This window comes from Paramisgurnus dabryanus, chromosome 6 (genome assembly GCF_030506205.2).
Source record: "Paramisgurnus dabryanus chromosome 6, PD_genome_1.1, whole genome shotgun sequence".
Classification (NCBI taxonomy): Eukaryota; Metazoa; Chordata; class Actinopteri; order Cypriniformes; family Cobitidae; genus Paramisgurnus; species Paramisgurnus dabryanus.
In genome coordinates, this window is record NC_133342.1 from 17,251,841 (window position 1) to 17,272,461 (window position 20,621).

At 38.0% G+C, this 20,621-nt stretch overlaps 1 protein-coding gene across 2 annotated transcripts in view; it reads right to left on the bottom strand.

The window, feature by feature from the left end:
* Window positions 1–15,288, bottom strand: part of LOC135749978 (low-density lipoprotein receptor-related protein 8-like) — a 75,777-nt gene extending 60,489 nt beyond the window's left edge. For both annotated transcript variants that reach the window (XM_065268709.1, XM_065268700.1), the window contains exons 1-2: window positions 15,143–15,288; window positions 14,472–14,603 (exon numbers count right to left, since the gene is read on the bottom strand). In XM_065268709.1, coding sequence (XP_065124781.1) covers window positions 14,472–14,603; window positions 15,143–15,209 — 199 coding nt within the window. In that variant the 5' untranslated portion in view covers window positions 15,210–15,288. The remainder of the gene's footprint in view (window positions 1–14,471; window positions 14,604–15,142) is intronic.
* Between the last annotated feature and the right edge of the window lie 5,333 nt (window positions 15,289–20,621).

Sequence of the window (20,621 nt, forward strand, 5' to 3'; positions counted from 1 at the left end):
ATAAAAATAATTATTTAACTTTTGTTGAATACAAAAATACAGCGTGTTTTCCTCCATGAGACCTTTATTACAAGATCAACTTGTGGCAAACAGTTAAACTACATTTAGTTAGACAAACGGAACATATATGCGCTTGAATATGCGGTGCTCTAAAGCAGCGGAACCTGCAGCTAGGAGCCGCATTCTTAAACAGAGACCTCATTTGTTCCAAAAAATCATGACCTCTCCATGATAATTTTTTTGAAATCAAAACGGAAGGTCACAGAAAACGGAGTATGGTGTCAAATATTGCACCCTGGTGGTAAAATGTTGAATTGCTGCCACACAGTGAAATTCATTTAATTGCTTCAAGACACATGCTACGCTAGGCAACGCAACCTGCATTAGATAAAAAAAAGTATTCGATTAATCAATAACAAATTAACATCATCGAATAAATTCTTAACGATCAATTATCAATCGTCAATTAATCATGCCTATCCCTAGTTCAAAGTCACTTAAATTACCTTTCTTCCCCATTCTGAAGCTCGGTTTGAACTGCAGAAGATCGCCTTGACCATGTCTACATGCCTTAATGCATTGAGTTTCTGCCATGTGATTGGCTGATTAGAAATTTGCGTTAACGAGCAGTTGGACAGGTGTACCTATAAAAGTAGCCGGTGAGTGTATTTGCCTCTGATCAAATTAAATATTTCATCGTCAGAGTCTGAGTGTGCGTCAAGGACTTTATGAGCTCCGGTGATTAGTAAAGTGGACCAAACTGTGTGGGATTTTTGACATGCTTAAAGGAGGAACCTTTTAAACATTTAACAAGCGTTCAACCGTTGCTCACAGAAATGTGTCCTTTACAAATGATAATGTCCAAAAAAACCTCTTGACTGCAACTTTATCCCTTTATCGATGCAGCCAAGATGCGTTTCTAGATGGGGTAAAACTTGCACAGCTCTCCAGCACTGCTGACTTAGCTAAATTACAAACTGGTGATCATTTGCTGCATTTTCCTGTTTCACTCTAAGTGCTCTTAATGTGTCCACTATGATGAATGATGAAGGACACGCATTTCTTTCACCAGAGCTGCACTAGTGTGGCAAAACGTTACCCTACACAAGATGAAAAGATCAAACTTTTAGGTTGCCTTTCCTCTCTGGATGTTTTTTGTCAACAATTATGAATTTGGACTTTTCCTCCAGGCAGAGCTTTGATCCCCACAAGCCTCAAGGGGTTCGGGCGGCACTCGACAGGGGGCATGCTGCCATCTGGTATAAAAGCTCAAATATTAGAGATGTGCTGAACTGAAGCTTTAGCATCAAGCACTGTTCTGCATTTTGCTCCTTCAGGGGAGCTTTTACCCATGACATTGGATTAATGATAGATTTCCAGGTAAAAGAGGGCGGATATCACCTTCGAGCCTTTTCTACACAAGTTTTTTTTCTACACTTAATAGGACCTTATTGCAGTCGCCTGCTGTTTGATGGAGGTTTGAGGTTTACATTTTGTACAGCTGCTTTAAAAAGATTAGGTCTACTGTGGTTCAATTGCAAACTTGTGCGTTTTGGAGAGAAACAGCATATCAAAAAGAGTTAAAGGGAAAGAAATGCTAACCCGAATGCAATTTTAAAGAATCTTATTACGTATCTTTCTCAAAATCACTGCTGCTTTATCAAGTAGTACCCAGTCAAGTGGTCGAAACAGATGGTACATCTGTATAGAAAGTCTGCACAACAAAGTATATACTTTTTTTTACTGTTTATGATGACTCACAAAGTCATAGTAGACGCTAGCTGCTGGCTTTTTTGAAAAACGCTGTGCTTCCATTGGAAACAATTGAAAACATACACCGGTCGCCAGCGTAAAAGCTTTGGTGTGCACGCTACCTTACAGTACATTACAAGGTATACATTTTATCTGTATGTTTCCAAGGGTTAAAATCTTTGACTTTTTGCACTGCTAATGCAATGCCCAACCAAGGGATGTTTAGGAACACAACACAGCATTCAACACAGCACTTTCATACATGTCCATATTTATGCTTTGAAGGTCAAGAATTGATCACATATTTCTTTTTCAAATCATTCCCCTGTACTGCCTAGATAAACTGCGTTTTACAGCTTTAAATAAACCGTGCATATTTCGATTTTACTTTGCAAACCTACAGTAGCAGGGTAGAGAGTGTTTGGCACTTACACAGTAAGGCAACAATCCTATTACGATGTGTGTTTTAAACTGGTTGACATAGCATACTGTAAAAAAATGTCAGCAAACGCTTTTTCTGTTACATAATTAAGCCTCCTATAAACAATGCATTGTAGACACATCATTAATTTTAGCATTAATAATAAATAGGTCAACCAGCATCAGGTCATTTACAGTATACGTTCGGCTGAGTCAGATATGCAGAGTAATATAGTTTTCTTGCCAACCCCATTAGCATAGTGCACACAAATTAATATTGTGAAAATAAATACACACTAGCTTTGCCCCGCTGTCTTGACCTACATCTAGCAACTAGAAGAAATTACTCATGATACAAAAATGCTTGGCTGAAATAGACTGGAAAATAAACATCTGAATGGTTAACCTGCCAGTTCTTGCAAAGATAAATGAAACAGTTATATATAAATAGATGCTTTCAAATGGCTAATGCTGGTTCAATCACTTGGATTGAGTTGTGCATTGCAAGAGATGTCGATTTTGTAAGCTGCTTTCCATACATACTGAAAGATTTATTAGTTTTATATAATATATTTCTGTAAACTACAGTTTTTGAAACATACTAACAGGTGCCCAAAATGTTTTTTTGTATGTGGGTAAGCATATAATATGTTTCTGTGCCTGTCTTTAAAGAATAACTAAACCCTAAACCAACTTTTTTTAGTTAATGATCTGTAAGACTGATGCTTTATTGGTGCTGTTCATTGATTTTAGTAAGTTTTTTGACATTTGTATATAAAGTGTTTCAATAATACAATATATGGTGTAAAAACGTCTGAGTGCTGCCCTCTTCAGGTTGAACGGTGGCTACTGCAGTTGAGTTTTCCTATTGGATGGTGGGTCCAAAAAATGACTCGTGACGTAAGCAGGTTCAAGATCACCACGCCCTTGTTACGATCTCACCACACACTTAGTTCGTCCCCTCTACCTCCTTGGGATCTGCCCACTTTTCTTGCGTTTTTCAAATATTGCAGTGGGTGGAGTCAGGCTCTGACCAGGGGTTTAGTTACGCTTTAAACACATCTATCTATGACATTGATCTGTTGTGAATACGTTTTAATATTCGAAATGTAAAAATCAATCTGTATGAAGTCTTATTCTCTGTAGTACATTATCATAAAAATTTTAAAGCAATTTTTGCTGTATTGTACAAAAGCAGTGAATACTAGAAATGTTAGTCAGACGTGATCAAATCAAAACTGTTCAAAAACAGCATTACTACACTGATGTGCGTATTATGAAGTCTCAATTGTCTGCCCTGTGTTATCAATCTACAGCAGCCTATAAGATAACATGGATCAGAGAATAATTCCTGCAAATTCTTAGCAATTATATGTGAACACGCAAACACGTGGCACAAAATGCTAGAATCATAACACGTGAGCCTACTGAGAATCTGAGATGACCGCTGGCTTGTGAAAAGAAACAAATACCCTTAAAGGACAAGTTCTGTATTTTACACTTAAAGCCCTGTTTTCAGATTGTTTATGATGAAATAGAACGGTTTTGACTGAAATTTCGACATATGCGGCTGGCCCGAGAATTTTCGGGTGTTTGTGTTTCACCTCCCACCTCTACAATGGGTCTATAGGTGCACTGGAACAATCCTTCCTAAAATGCATTAAACTTTCGTTTACAAAGACGTGAAACTCACCGAGTGGTCAGGGGTGTTCACTGGTATGCTCACACAAAAATCGCTGTAAAAGATGCATTCCAACAGGTTTTATCGTAGTTTTTGTCCAACTACATTTACTTGTATTAGATGTCCTGTGAGGTACGGTATTACTCCGCGCCGGGAACTTTGTTTCTATTCTTGCAATTGGCAATGGCGGATTAGCACCACCACCTGGGCTGGAGTGTCTATTTTTCAAGCTCTCAGCGGAAGAATGTACGGGTGTGAGGCGTTTGGAAAAATAGGTACACAAGTTAACAACGAATGCTAAAACACCTGTTTGAATGCGTCTTTTGCAGCGATTTTTGTGTGAGCATATCAGTGAACACCCCTGACCACTCGGTGAGTTTCACGTCTTTGTAAACGAAAGTTTAATGCATTTTAGGAAGGATTGTTCCAGTGCACCATTAAACCCATTGTAGAGGTGGGAGGTGAAACACAAACACCCGAAAATTCTCAAGGGAGCCGCATATGTCGAAATTTCAGTCAAAACCGTTCTATTTCATCATAAACAATCTGAAAACAGGGCTTTAAGTGTAAAATACCGAACTTGTCCTTTAAAGGAGGGTAAATCTCATGAAAACTGTAATGTAATTGCATTGCAATGTTATTTTGACAATTATTAATTAAACACATTTCACATCAATATTCCCATGCAAAACATGACAAATGGCAAAATATTATTTAAAGTATTTTATATATTTATATAATATAGTATTTGTTGTCTTGAATGATAATTTAATTAAAAAAGAAATAATTTTACAGAAAAATTAAATACTGTTACAGTAAATCTAATCATTGTAGGAAACAATCTCAAACTCTTTCAAAAGTAAAACATCAGGATCCATTATGGTAATGAAGTGAAGAAAATGTGGGCTGCCATGTTTTCATGAGATTCACCCTTCAACTCAGCCTTTTGTCAGAAGGCATGAAGCAATATAAACCAACGGAGAAACGCATTTTTATCTGGATGCAGTATTAATGGAATTAAACTTATGACCATGTTAGTTTGGTGTGCTGCCATGTACAGTTCAAGTTCATTTTATTTATATAGCTACAAGACCATCATGCTAATAAGGGTTTAAAATGTAATATAACAATGAATATTAACAGCAGTCCAATACGGACTGTGAAATGTCTGATTTAACTATTTAGTACTAGAACAAAAAATAAAGATCTCAGATGAAAAAGCCCCTAAATGCCACCTCAATCAAATAAAAGGTAATGATATTGACTGATTGCTCTCGGCACGTATTAAACGTTCATCAAACACATTTAATGATAAATTCAATCAAATTTGCCTAATCCGACCTCAGGCCGACATCAGAAAAACTGGTTTGTTGGCAGAATCTGGCATTACATTTTTACGGAAGGTAAATAGGAGTTTTTTTGGACCAGTTTAAGAAGGTTTACCGGATATATTAGGATATTTCTGAGCCTTTTAACTTTATTCAGAAAGGACAGTGAAGAGTGACTGGAGACTTTTTTAGAAGTGGAGATTTTTGCTTGCACTTACAGGGTTTTGCTGTGAAAGACATCAACATTTGTTTAAGTGAAATTAAAGTGAATTTACTAAACTTAAACATAAGAACCTGATGAAAATACACATTTAGATTTACAAACATGTTGAGGGTTTTGCATCTGAGCTCTGCCTATGGATGTCCTTAATTACAAATATGAGTACATACAAAGCACATTTAAACAAATTGGTGCATTATGCAGTGGGTAAATCAGGATGGATTGATTTTTGTGCCATACCCTGGTATCAGTGTAAGCTCTCCACTCAGCATCCACTAATCTTTCATTACATCACACAGATTAATCACAGTCAATAGGTGGATTTAAACCACAGAGTTCCTAATAGCCATAGCAAGGCACTGGCTCAAGAAGACACAAGACACAGGTTGAGCAGAAAATAGGAGACATGTCTTAGACTGCTAATCTTTTGTAGGGAAAAGGATTCTTGGTTAGATCAAGTCACTAAACCCACAATGACCCAACGCATACTGCGTAGGTCTCTAAGGGTTAAATCTGGTATTAGTAAAAGTAATTACCTGATAAAGTTTTAAAAGGACATATCATCAATTGTTTTTTCTGAAGTAGGAATCTTTCTTATGATTGCCTAGTTCATTCTTGCAATCTTACAAGCATATTTACTTGAGTTTGCGTGTAAAAATAGGTCATTCATAAGCCATTACTGCTATAATGTCATAACTATGAGCCCACATAGATATAATTACCCATATTTACACATCAACGTCTATTCAGTATTCAACAACCCTTGTTCTGATGAAAATGGTGGTAGATGGTAGGCAGTCATGAAAGTTTTCTTTTACATATAACTAGAAATATTTTTTCCAAACTGTGACAAACGCCAGTTCTCCTTCTCTGCAGAACGCAATTATTAATCCGCTTAACAAATCACAGCGCACCATTCCATATAAACAATATTGGCACTTTGAATACACATGGAATCCTAGTTTTCCTCATGTACTTTGTTCTTCGTGATCAACAAACGAACAAAAACAAAATAATTTTATTTGCATTGCATTGATAAACCTGTGGTGGTTTTCTGTGGCGGGGAAGAAACGTCAGCCTTCAAAATCAAATAATTCACTTGAGATGCACTCGGGCAAAGGAAAAATGCCGGCTGTTGCTTGTTCTGACATGACAGCATCAAGCTTCTGTCATGCTAACACATTGACCCCAGGTGATCTTATGAAAAACGTTTCATTATTTTACTCGAAGTCAACGAAAATCAAGCAGGACTAAATTGTTCAAATTAAGTCCTAGCAACACATATAACTAATGATGAGTAAAGTTTTTTATGTATTTTCAGTGGAAAATGTACAAAATATCTTCATTGAACATGATCTAAACTTAATATCCTAATCATTTTTGGCTATTGCTGCAAATATACTCATGCTACTTATGACTGGTTTTGTGGACTAGGGTCACATATTGTACACTAAATAATTGGGTCGCTAAGGGTCAAAAAGAGGGTGTATATATATAACTGCTGTATATGTCTTATGTATTAGGTAAAACTTGCATATCTTTAAACTGGAGATTTCAAGTTATGTTGAAACAATATGCTAAAAAAAAGATTTGAATTGAAATATGATTTGTTTTTACTCCATTATGGTGACGAAAATGCCCCACAGCTTTCTGTTCTTGAAAGAAGTGAAATAAAAGAAAAAAAGATTATAGTGTGTGTGCAAACGCTGTCTATTGTCTTTGTGTAATTGTTTGTAGTGGAGAGTGCCCTGTCTCACAATTTTTTCACGCATTAACGTTGTACGCATACTGTCCGACTGCGGACACTCCTAATGACGAAAATAACGAAAATGATGTCATGTGAACGGCGGCACGGACAGCCCTAGTATACCTTCGGCTTTACACGTCTCTGTTTTAAATTGCTCCTGTTTTCATATTCCCTTTCAGTTTCTTTTTGAAAATCACATCTTATTTCACTCTTTTATTCCCACGGTCCCCTCTGTCATTGTCTGTTGATCAGAGTGGGAGTCTGCACACAGACAGGACTTTCACTAGAGTGAGATACAAAAGATTTTTCTGGCAGACGGAGGGAAAAGCCTCTTGAGATGCCCCAGACGGGGGCTACAGCTGCACAGGGACATTGTGGTACTAGGGTAATAGTGAAATGGTTTCATGTCTGTGATTCTATATTGCATTTACCATATGCTGTGTGTTACAATGTATCATCTATTGTTTTGTAAGCATTCTGTACCTCTTGTAAACAGTCATTGGTGCAGTAGAAGCAAACCAAATCAGCCAACATCATTTATCCAAAGCAACTTACAGTAAAATTTGGTATATCTTGGTATTTAAATCCGTCTCTTTTGTCCACTTTCGACCGCTTCTGTCCTGAATACTGTGAGGGGACGGTCCGTGAGACGGTGGGCGAGTCTCTCTGCTGTCATTCAAACGCGAGCGGGAGTAATTATGAGTTTATATGGACGCAAACTAATATTATGTCGGAGTCCGCTGCTTGTTTAGCAAGTATACATGCTGCAAAGTGTTTTGTACATTTATATGTTGGAGCTTTCTCAGAATTTTCAGCGCAATTGATGAAATAGGATCGCGCAACTTTCACGCTTTCAAAACGAAACTACGGAGAACACCCGCAGTAGTTTTATCAAGGAAAGGCTAAAAATAGCGCTATTCACCGTATGTTCACGCCAGAAGTCAAAAAAAGACGTAAAACTTGTGTTTAATACCTCAGATTAGATAAATGGGCGGAGAGAAGGCGGTCGCGTGTGGCTGTTCGAACACATTCAACCACATCTGCGTTCCGCAACACCAAAGCGATCCGATCGATAGTGGTTTCGACTACCTCTGGATGTGGTTGAAAGTGGTCGAAAGTGGACGAGCTCAAAACGTTTTGAACACCGTTTACACCTGGCATTAACGTCGTCCACTTGTGATCCGATCGACGAAAACGCATGTTAATGCCAAGTGTAAACAGCCTCTTAGTTCTGCTGTTAGCTGCACTGAAATCTCACTGGTATATTTACGCTCTTAATTACTGTACAGTTTTTATAATCAGCAGACTAAATCAAAATTCAGCCTAGTAAATATTAGGTTGGTAAATCCCACTTTTGCTGTTGTTAAGGCATTTAGAAATTTTCCTTATTTAGCCTTCGCAATTTTCATCATTCTGTTGGGCTTAAACAGTTCACAGTACTAAATAAATATTAATAAATATCCAATTTTGTTCAAAAAAGACATTGTTTGGTTATTTTCACAATGTAATACATTTTATTTTTCTATAATATTGACAAATAAGTGATGAATGTGATTGTTTCATTGCATATGTTATATTCGGTTCCTGTAAAATCACATTCGTCACCAGTGTTGGGGGTAACGCATTACAAGTAACGCGCATTACGTAATAATATTACTTTTCTGAAGTAACGAGCAAAGTAACGCATTACTTAACACAGTGGTTTTCAAACTGGGGGCCGGGGCCCCCAAGGGGGCCGCAAGATGGTGCCAGGGGGGCCCCAGTTTTATGACATTTTATGAAATACATTAATTTATCATGAATTCTGTGTAATTAAACCTAAAAAAAATAAGGCTACTAACCAAAAGCACTACTTTTTTGTATAATTTAATGTTTTTTTTATTAAAATGTTGAGTTTTAGAACAGTTTTTTTGTCACAAATTTTCTTTGGGGGGCCGAGAAAGGAATGCACCGTACACATGGGGGCCGCACGCTGAAAAAGTTTGGGAACCACTGACTTAACACATGTATGTATGTACACATTAATATTTGAGTTACTTTTTTAAAAAGTAATGCAAGTTACTTTTCAATTTAATTTAAAATTAAAAATTAAATAATGTACTGAATTAAACAGAAAATATTAACGTAGAATTACGCACTCTGTGCGCCTGGGCGGGAACAGTTTGAGTCAGAAACGGAGATGGCAGGCCAGAGCTTGACATTTTTGCAATCATAAAAAACACTTGCAAGCCTCAGCTAAGTAAGAAAAAGTAACGCAAAAGTAACGAAAGCATTACTTTCCATGAAAAGTAACTAAGTAACGTAATTAGTTACTTTTTTGGGGAGTAACTTAATATTGTAATGCATTACTTTTAAAAGCAACTTTCCCCAACACTGTTCTTCACTTACCGTATTTTCCCCGGACTATAAGTCACACTTTTTCATAGTTTTCATAGTCACTTATATGTCAAAATTATTTAATATGATCCAAGAGAAACCATTACCATCCACAACCGCGAGAGTCCGCTCTATGCTGTTCCTGTATTTATGTAATTCAATGGATTCAGTGATGCGGAATGACTTCGGGACCTTTTTGAACTTGATTTGGCTTGTCGTGTTAATTTAGCCTATTCAGCCTTCCAGGTATGTTCTGTATGCTATTGTCTATCGTGTAAATAACTGTTTATGTTACTTTAAACATGTACGGGACACCTATTCAACCTGCTGTAGTTGAATAACTTGCCTTTTCAGATTAAATGTCTGTCCTTCAGCTTGGATTTTGTGAAAAAAAATTTTTAATAAACGCGATGTATAGTCTAGTGTGACTTATATATGTTTTTCCTCTTCAAAACGCATTTTCACTGATGAGACTTAAACTCCAGAGCGACTTATAGTCCGGAAAATATGATATTCATCATTTTATCAAATAGTCTCTGAAAAGATATTCTCATTTTATGCGGCAGTAAGACAGTTTTAATAACTAATCCTGACAAAAGTCACTCGTCCTCATGATAATCAGCTACATATGCCACTCACACGCACTATAAAGGGCAAAGGCCATGGATAATTTTATTCACACGTGCATACATCACATGATTCTACGCATACATCCCTGGCACTGCTGTGCATTAAAAGCCGTGGATATATCGAAGCCATGCGGCTGTTTGATGTGGGGGTGGGGACAGTGATGTTGGGGACAGATAACAGAGAGACAAGGGGGATGGGATGGAGCAACATCAGGAGAACCTGTCAGAGGGTAAAGGTCAGCTGTTTTTCTGCTAACAGTTGGTACAACTAGGTGCAGGATTATGATAGATAAACAATGTACTGTCATTCGTTAAAGAGAATAAATACACAGTCTAATAATAGAGTATTATGTATTACAAAGATTTATTAAATGTTGTTCTACAGAGCAAGCTGTATATTTTAATGTACCTGATTGTGTAACGCTCAGGTTGTCTGCTTGAAAAACACTAAACAAGTGCATAAAAATAACTATATATTGTTACGACTAACAAGATCCTACATGGAACTGTTCGCATACAGTAAGCAAAGACAGCATGAGTGCCCTTTGTTGGGAGCAATTTAACAGCAGTCACAACAGTAAATTCAACAGGCGTATGATGTGGTGACACATGAATTATTTAAGAAAACAAACACTTCATCTGACCTGTTTTCAGCTAACAGACCATTATTCAGCGACAGCAATAGATAAAGTATACACCATACAGAAGATGTGGATAGATCATTCCTTTACTATAAATAAGTGTCTGTCTAATGAATGCCTGGGTACATGAATTCCAGAATATGTGTTTTTGCTTTCAACACTCAAATCAGGTGCTAAGACAATGAGTATTTCATAGGTCCCGTTTTCCCTGATCCCATTTTTCAAACTTTAGTTAGTGTGTAATGTTGCTGTTAGACCATAAACAATACCTGCAAAATTATAAAGATCAAAGTTCAATGCCAAGATAAATATTTTCTTTAACAGAATTCCCCTTTCAAAGCCTACAGAGAACGGCCCGTTTGGACTACAGCCATCTACTTCCTGGTTGAATGACATCAAAGCAAAAGTGTTTGACTAAGCTCCGCCCACAGGAAACTAAACAATCAGAACTTGTTACGTATTTCTGAAGGAGGGACTTCATAGAACAAGGAAGACAATCAGCCCGTTTTGAGGACAGTGAAAACAGCGCTATACAGATAAGTACATTGTGTGAAAAATACTGTGTTTTTTTACACATGAAACAGGAACACGTGTTATATTGCGCACTGTAAACACAATCAAAGCTTCAAAAACACAGAAAGCACGGAACTTTTGCACTAGCTAATTATGCAAAAGCAATTAAGATAATTAGCATTTTTCTTAGAGAAAAGTTATCATTCAAAAAGTAGCATTGGTAAAATAATAGATGATAAACTATTAAAAAAAAAATGATAAAATTGCTTGTAGCAGATGCTGGGGCTAGTGTCACACAAGTTTATTTGTTACAAACCTCTATCTCAGTAACTATAGTTTTTGAGTCTAAATTAAGAGTCTATAACAGTGCTTCTGTTAGCTTCCTATTCAAAACTCTTTCAAATCTGGAGAGTTTTGTCTTCTGTACTAAAATTTTTATAATCATCAAACTTTTGGGTAAACAAATGTTTAAACCCGGCTGAACAGTTTTCTCAGGAAAAGGGTATTTTACATAAATGTCAGGTCAGAACAGCTTGCCAAATATATATCAATCAATCAAACAATCAATCAATCAATCAAACGTTTTCAACTGTAATTGTTTAACCAAATCTATTGTTTAACATTTTTCTATATCATTTTTTGCACTTTATATCACGGAAATGTAACTTTTTTCATGTTTAAGTGCTATTATTGGGTCACCAGTGCTTCTATCAACCTAGGAAATGTGAAAAAGATCAACTAGTAACTTAGTTTTGGTAAACCATTCTCTGCAAGCATGTGAAAAAATAGGTCACTGAAATTTAGCTCCCCCTGTGATGTCAGAAAGGGATAGTACCGCCCCTTAATCTGCACTATCCAACCACAGCACTGCCATTTAGTGCAGAGATCAGCTTATTTGCATTTAAAGGACACACCCAAAAATGGCACATTTTTACAAAGTGGCAATTTTAACATGCTATAATAAATTATCTATGGGGTATTTTGAGCTAGAACGTCACGTACATACTCTGGGGACACCAAAGTCTTGTGAAATGTCCCCTTTAATGTTTTATTTTGCTGAAAAGCCCACTAAACTGTTAGACAGTCATGACCTAAAGGATGTTTTATTAACAAAGTTCGGTAGGAACCCTGAATCAAATAATCTACCTAATCACCTTGTAATTGTGACCGGATGTAAACAGCTTTAATGGAAACCTATATAGACGGCAATCGACTCACACATTATGCTTGATAGTTTCATCATACCTCCACCACCCCATTCCCTCACATTCGCCTGGTCACCTTTCTAACCAATGGATAGAGATTTGAGAGTAGCCTGAGAGTTGCTGTTTCAAGTCTCATAAACAGCAGGTTGCAACTGAGGTACTCTTGCACCTGTTCCCCAGTGCTCCCCGGGTGCTACAGTAATAGTATGGGTTACCATACATTGGTCATTACTTCACTTTTACTGTCTTCCCTTAAAGCCTACTATAACAGTGCAAATGGTCAATAGTTTCGCATAATAGCCAGCCTGACAAGGTGTGTAAATAACAGAAATGTACATAATTAAATAAATGTACCCCTAACAAATATTCATTGTAGAAAGTGTGACAGCTAGCCCTATGGTCTTATTGAAGGAGTAAAATGTGGAGTAAAATCACTATGATTTAGTGCATTATCCTTTAGTTGATATCCATTATCATTTACCGGTTTTAAAGTCATTAGAAAAAATATAAACTGGTACGTTAGGTATTAATATCGCTGCTTTGTCACAATCAGGGCCGCCTTAACCTAATGTGAGGCCCTGGGGCTGAGAGGTTTTGTAGGCCCCCCATACCCTCAATTTATAGTCTCATTTTTTTTTTAAGTGTATATCTAGGTAATCTACATCACAAAATGCATTAGTTTCTTTCGAGACATAAAACAGTGAGTTTTCCCTCTTTGACCCAGAAAACACCATAATATCATTATTAACATATCACTGAGCCTACTTGAGCATAATCACAAGGCACTTTATTTAACAACCACACACAGCTACTTTTGGTGATAATAAAACCAAAATGTGTGAAAGTATATATGTTTATAAGCTTTATGTTTATATAGTTCTTGGAATATACAAATTTGCAGAAAATTCATTGCCACTCACTAACCAAATGCTCAGCACAGTTTTAAAAATAAAATAAGTTAAAGTTAGTTTTAAAGTGAAAATGCATTAATGATAACAAAAGATAAGTCTTTATAGACAAAATCTTGTTTTTTAAACATTTATTTATTTTGTAGGATATTGAAGATATAGTATGCATTGTATTTAGTATTTATGCATACATAAGCATGTAAAACGAACAAGCATGAATATGCACAAAACAGACAGGGAACATACCTGTATTTAGATAAGGAGATTATAAATATGAATGGTGCTATCAGGGGATGATCATTTGAGATGGTCGTGTCGCTCTTTACTTTCTAAACTTGCACCTTTACCGTTGCGTCTCTTTGTCGTTTTTCTAATCTAAACCAACAGATGTGTGTACTGTGAGCTAATGTCGCGTCAAACTGCATCGCTCCAGCTGCGCACGCGTCACTGATATAAACGCGAGTAAACTTAAACTTTATAACAACTAACAGCGTTATGTGCGGGAACTCTTTTCTTTATTTGGTGGCACAGTTTCGTTGCGCACGTTTGGAGAGACTTCTGCATGCCAGAGACTCTCAGCTGCACAAGCACAGAGAGAGCGAGCACGCGCGCGAAAGAGAGAGGGAGCGAGCATGCATGCGGGCGAAAGAAAGAGAGATCTGCACCTCACTGGTGCTTATTATGAAATTTCAGAAATTACTCTTTCATTTGTTGGTGGATTATTTCCTGTTTCTCTGTCACACTCAGTCTAACATGCAGAAATGCCAAGTTGACAACGCGCATTTAATTACATTATGCGGAATAGAAAAATCTGACTGCTATGTCTGACATTTTCTCTCACGGTAAGTTACCACGGACCAATCAGCAGACATGTAACGTGAAATTAGAGTGATTGACAGAAAACCTGACAAGTTACAAAACAAAATGACATTTTCAGCTCATCATGAACGCGAACATGGGAGGCCCTTGAACTTCGGAGGCCCCTGGGCTTCAGCCCAGGTAAGCCCGTGCATTAAGGCGGCCTTGGTCACAATGAGTAAAGGTAACTTACAGCAGTTCTCTTCATCGCTGTTGTCAGAGCAATCATCGTCATCATCGCATCTCCAAATAGTGGGAATACATCTCCCATTGTTGCATTGAAACTGTCCATCTTCGCACTCAGTTTCAGTGCCAGTTTCAGTACCTGAGTATGACAGTGAAGAAAATCACAGCCGTGCATTTGTCCTCCGCGGCTGAGACAAGCATCATTATACTGAAGGAGCGCAATACATCTATCTACTGCACAATAACAAATGAGCTGCACATTTATTACACGCGCTTCAGTGACACGAACAATGAAGCAATGAGCAAATTAATACTGACCAAATACAGCATATGTGTCATTTCAAAGCGATTTCATTGCTATAGCCTATTATGTTCTTTTTTTATCAAAATATATTGAAAGAACAATGATGTTACTGTTAGGATGCTGGTGCTCATAAATATAACCATGAGCTTACTTTTACGCTGCAAAACCATCAATTAATGCTTTGGACGTGTTGCAGGCTACACGTTTTTGTATTAAGTGTGATTTTACAGGCAGCACGCGAAAGCTCAGATGTGTTGTAAGCTTGTAGCATCAAGAGTGTTTAGTCTACAACCGCGCATCCACGAAAAACCAACATAGCATCCTTCTTACAGAAATGGTCCCGATAATTTACTTTATAAAATAACATAACGAACCTTTTGCTGAGTATAATTCCGACATAAAAAAATGAAAAAATAATAATTTCCCAATGTCTTTCCTCATTTCCGAAACGGTTTGTAGTGTTCATCCACAAACAAAAGCGTGTCCGGATGGCGTCGGCGCTCCTTCACTGAATCTCCAGTAGATTCACTGGCAGTTTGAATCAATGACGACATCATACGTAAGCCTCGTGTGGCTGGTATGAATAATCATTGCACTAAAGGGGGAGGAGTGCTATTAAAGGCATTCCATGCAGTTTGACGTTTTTGTCAAACAGCGACCCCTAGAGTCACTGGGGAAAATTTGCAACTGTCGTAATTTCGCACCCCCACTCTGTATGTACCTGTAAGGATAGTGTTGGGCGTGAATATGCAGAGATGGACTCCGAAGATAATGACCAGGGAATGTTTCACAATTTCATACAAATATTAGGCTACTGCATGTCTACTAAACTACAGATGATGGTAATAGGATAATAAGAAGTTTATGCCAAGTGTAGAGTAGGCATATAATAATAAAGTAGCCTACCGCGTTTGCTGGCTTATTACGTTTTTACAAGATTGCAGCTTAATCACAAGTAAACAGTCTATAGTCTAACGTTATGTCTACTGTATAATTTCATTTGTTATTTAATTGTAAACATTACAAAATCCATTGACAAAGTTAATTGTAATGTATACGTTGCATTATTTCATAACATTGGCCATTATTCGTTGGCCATAAGAAATCGAAATTAGACAAATGACTACGTACACATCACAACACAACACTTGAGTTTAGATGGCAAAAAAAACATGTAAGAGAAACGAGTGTTTGTTAGCAAGTCTGCTAAATGCTCTTATGATCGTAAGCTAGCTAGACCCATGTTAAAGTTATTTTACTGGTCTAATTATCAACACTGGATGAATGAACAGCAAAAAATACGCAAGCAAGCGCAACCACATACAACATAGACCGCAAACAAATTTACAAATAAGAGATTTACTTACTTGTCCATCAACAAGATCGCCAGATCCGCATCTCTCTTGCATCCAGTGCTGTCTATTAGCTCACGCCAACGAGTAAAAACCTGACCGCGTGGGACTCTTGTCCGGTTCCTAACTCGGTCAGATTCTCTTTTTCGCTTTCTACTCTCTTCCGAACGGGTTTTCTTAGCTGTTTCCCTCATCGAGCATCACGTCTCAAATGCGCGCGTGCAGTTGTTGTTACAGGCTTGTTTGACTTCATGCAGCGCTGCAGGACCGACAGCCGGATGACGTCAAAGTGCCGTCTCGGATCATTCTCGCGGTACTTTTACGTCATCCGACTGCCGGTTCTTGCAGCGCTGCACGAAGTCGAACAAGCCTAACGTGTGTGACGTCGTTGCCGTAAAGCAAGTCGTGATTCTCGCGAGATTTGTCAGGGGCGGTTTTCTCAAGCTTGCATTGCTGGTTTTGCTAGCGGCGTCCTCCCCGAGCTTCAACAGGAGGATGATTCGCCATACTATGACTTCGTTTACCATCGAAATGACTTTGAAGCTGTTATATTAAGGTAAATTAACTGCATAGTGTGTCTTTAAATACAAAGTAAATCTGACTGAGTCAGAACAATTAATTAATGTATTTGTATTACATTAATGTAGGCTAGTGTTAAATGTAAATGGAACCATAATGTATTGCAAAGTTAATTTTATTCCATAAACATTCAATTATTGGCATAGTAAACGAAAGTTAAATAGTCAGGTCGTACTGGTATCTTATCTTTTAACCTAGATTTTTATTTGGCTGATGTTTTTATAAAGCGACTTAAAGTGCATCAAAGTATGCATTTTATCAGCATGAATGATAACTCAGAATTCATACAAATTTTCCCAAACGGACATTTGGTGTATGGATCAACTCAGCAACACTCCTCTTTCATATTCCCATGTGTTTATTCCCAAGAATGAATCACCCTTAGGCAATTTATAAAAGAAAAGATAGGCAGAAGAAAATAGAATACGTTCAGTCCTTAAACTGTGTTAATTGCAACCCTTATTAAGATAATGGGGTTAGGTGACCTTGTAAAAGACTTACAGTAATAAGCACTGCATCTGTGGCACAGTGCCAGCATTAACAATTATGTCAATCACTAGTAGGCCAAAGATATCCTGACAGGATATCAGTCATTTTAATAGTGGTAAGCTGGGGGCAGAACCTTCCTCCACCCAACCGCTTAAACATGTATTCAGTGCCCAACAAGGCATTCAAAGATTTAAACATTTACAGGGCCAAAGACCCTATTGTCATGATTTTGGCATGTACCCAGATTACTAACTGGCAGCAGGTGGCAATACATTAATAGCGGTTCACAAAATGGCCATTGTGTGAATATATTGGAGTTCAAAAAGCCGTTTAAAGTTTAAAATATGTTTGCTCAAACAAGAAAATTACTTGGCATATTAAAACAATTAAGGAAGCCGGTTCAGAAGACAGTGACTGAAATTAAATAAATTAGCACATGGCTCTGTTAGCCCAAGACTCACAGCAGTACTGTCTAGTGGCCTGCTACTGTATATGAAGCTGGTTTCACTGGCTATCTAGATAAGTTCGGGTTTAGTTTGAACAAACTCTGGTTTCTCTGACTCCAGAATCCTCCTTTAACATTATAATAATTTTAATTTTATCTTTGAATTATCAATATTTCTACAAAAAAATTGTACAGATGTATTTTAAAATATACTAAATAAGTTCATTTATATTAAGGGGGACATACCATGAAAATCTTACTTTCTCCATGTCTAAGTGCTATAATTGGGTCCCCAGTGCTTCTATCAAACTAGATAATGTGAAAAAAGAACAACCCAGTAACTAGTTTTGGTAAATCATTCTCTGCAAGCATGTAAAAAATTAGGTAATTGAAATGTGGCTCCCTCTGTGATGTCAGAAGGGAATAATACCATTCCTTATCCAACCACAGCCTGCCATTTAGTGAAAAGGTCAGCTCATTTGCATTTAAAAGGACACACACAGAAATGGCACATTTTTGCTCAAACCTACAAAGTGTCAATTTTAACATGTTATAATAAATTATTTATATGGTATTTTGAGCTGGAACTTCACATATGTACTCTATGGACACCAAATACTTATTTGACATCTTAAAAAAGTCTTGTGAAATGTCTCCTTTGAATGAAATTGCATAAAATACTGTTGTTATAAGATTTCAATCCATTTTATACATATTGTAAAACTATCAACAATCAGTAACTACTCTGTTGAGCTTTTGCTGGTGAATCTGTTTTGTTTTTTTGCTTTTAATATGTATACTGGGCTTGTGTTAAAACATATAAAAACAAAACTAAACCAGTTTGGATATGTCCAGTTTTGTCCGTTCAAAACTTACTCTGCAGCTCTGAGTTTGTTCAACTCGCTTCATGCAGCAGGCCTTAGTGGACGCTCATCAAAGTGATCTCAGGGGCCAAATGCTATACAGAGTAAAAGAAAATGTGATTTAGGTTATAATAATGTAATCCATGTTGAAAACTATTTACAGCTTTTGTGTGGTTTAGAAAAAGCAGCCAAACGACTGATTTTATGTAACAATGTACTTCACTAGAGAACTTAAGAGTCCTATAAATATTATGGTTTGCCTCTAAATTTATTTTCAACAAAATGTGTAAACAATGGAAAACAAAACAATCATTGTACAATAACACAAATACTTATTATAATACTTATTTTTACTAATTTAATTTAAAGCATAATATTTAATTATTTGAGTAAATGTCTACATATTCCCATATTCCCATCATTCATAATATTAGTTTGAATATAAAAATAAAGTTTGGATTTAAAATGCTTCAAATCGTTTTAAATAGACAGAGTTCATTAAAGTAACATTTTCACTGTCCAGACATCTGGAAATTCCCCATTATGTCTGGGAATTACATTTTTTTCTGTTCTCACGCTGAGGTTAGCATCACGTGAACGTTTTTTCTACTTAGCAAATTCATGAATTGACTGAACTAATTATTGTTAAATAGTTTTCGTGTAAAGGTTCCAAGCGTTTGTTTAATTTGACTATTTTACATTTATATCTGCGATCGGAAGTGTGTTTATTATGGCAAATATGCTACCAAACGATCGTGTAACCGCAGATAAATCAGCGCGTAGCCCGAAGTGTGCGAGATGTCGGAACCACGGTCTCGTCGTCCCGTTAAAGGGCCATTCGGGCAAATGTCAGTTCAGGCCGTGCGAGTGCTGGAAGTGTTCACTCATTGCCGAGCGCACGAGAATACTGGCATCTCAAAGACGGGTTAAAACCGCCAATGGAAATGAATCACCGAGCGCAGATCGTCCACAACATTCTACTAAATCTGGCGGGAAACCGGTCTCTGAGACTATTACTGTAACTAGCCAGGTAAACGACGAGGAGAGCGCTTTGAAAGAACCCGATCGTCGTCCTGACACTTACGGTAAAACTTACGGTGAACTCCACGTGCCTGTAACAGGCCCGGTAAGCGCAGATTCTGCAGGGACGAGCGCAGTTTACTCCGAACTGAAGGTACCGTAGGTTACGCAGGTAACCATGGATCTGTGAGACCGAGGGATGACCGTCACTACGGTCTAAAAAGGGAATGATCACCTTCGTTCTGCCTATCACCGAGACCATATGTCAACAAAGTCATGTCCATGACCTCCGGAAGCAGAACGACCCGCGTCTATAATTAGCAGAGAATGCTCCCGGTTCAGTCTCCTACCTTGAGCGCCTCAGAATGGTCCGAGCGACAAGGATAGTGACGGTCATCCCTCGGTCTCACAGATCCATGGTTACCTGCGTAACCTACGATCTGTTTCGACCTCACTCTGACCGTCACTACGGTCTAAAAAGGGATGACACATACCAACAGAGTCGCGAGGAACCCAGGATCAATTAGAACCTCGCTCAGTCACAGACATGAGGGCAGCGTCGCCGACCGGAGCTGGTCGAGTCACATCCACCCGGTAAAATCTTGTAAAAGTGCATGGCGTAGACCACGAAGCCGCTGCACAGATGTCGCTTGCTGCCACACCCTTGAGGGCAGCCCAAGATGTAGCCACACTCCTAGTAGAATGAGCCCTTGTACCTGTTGGGACCGGTATCCCCTGAGCCTTATAAGCATGGGAAATAACCTCCACCAGCCAATGAGATAGCCTCTGTTTGGAAAGCGGCAGTCCCTGCCTTGCTGCCCCATAACAGACAAACAGTTGAGAGTGCATTCTTCTTAAAGCCTGTGTACGGATCAGATAGGCTTTCAAGGCCCTGACTGGACACAATGTGCTAAGCTTGTCATGCTCTGCCTGTGAGGCAGCGGAAGGCTGGAATTGGGCCAGCTCCAACACCTTGTTCATGGACTGCTGATCAAGCACTTTTGGCAGGAAAGCTGGATTCGGCCAGAGTGACACGACAGTGCCCCCTGCCTGCCACCTCAAACAGTCATCACTAACGGAGAGAGCACACAGCTCCCCGACTCGT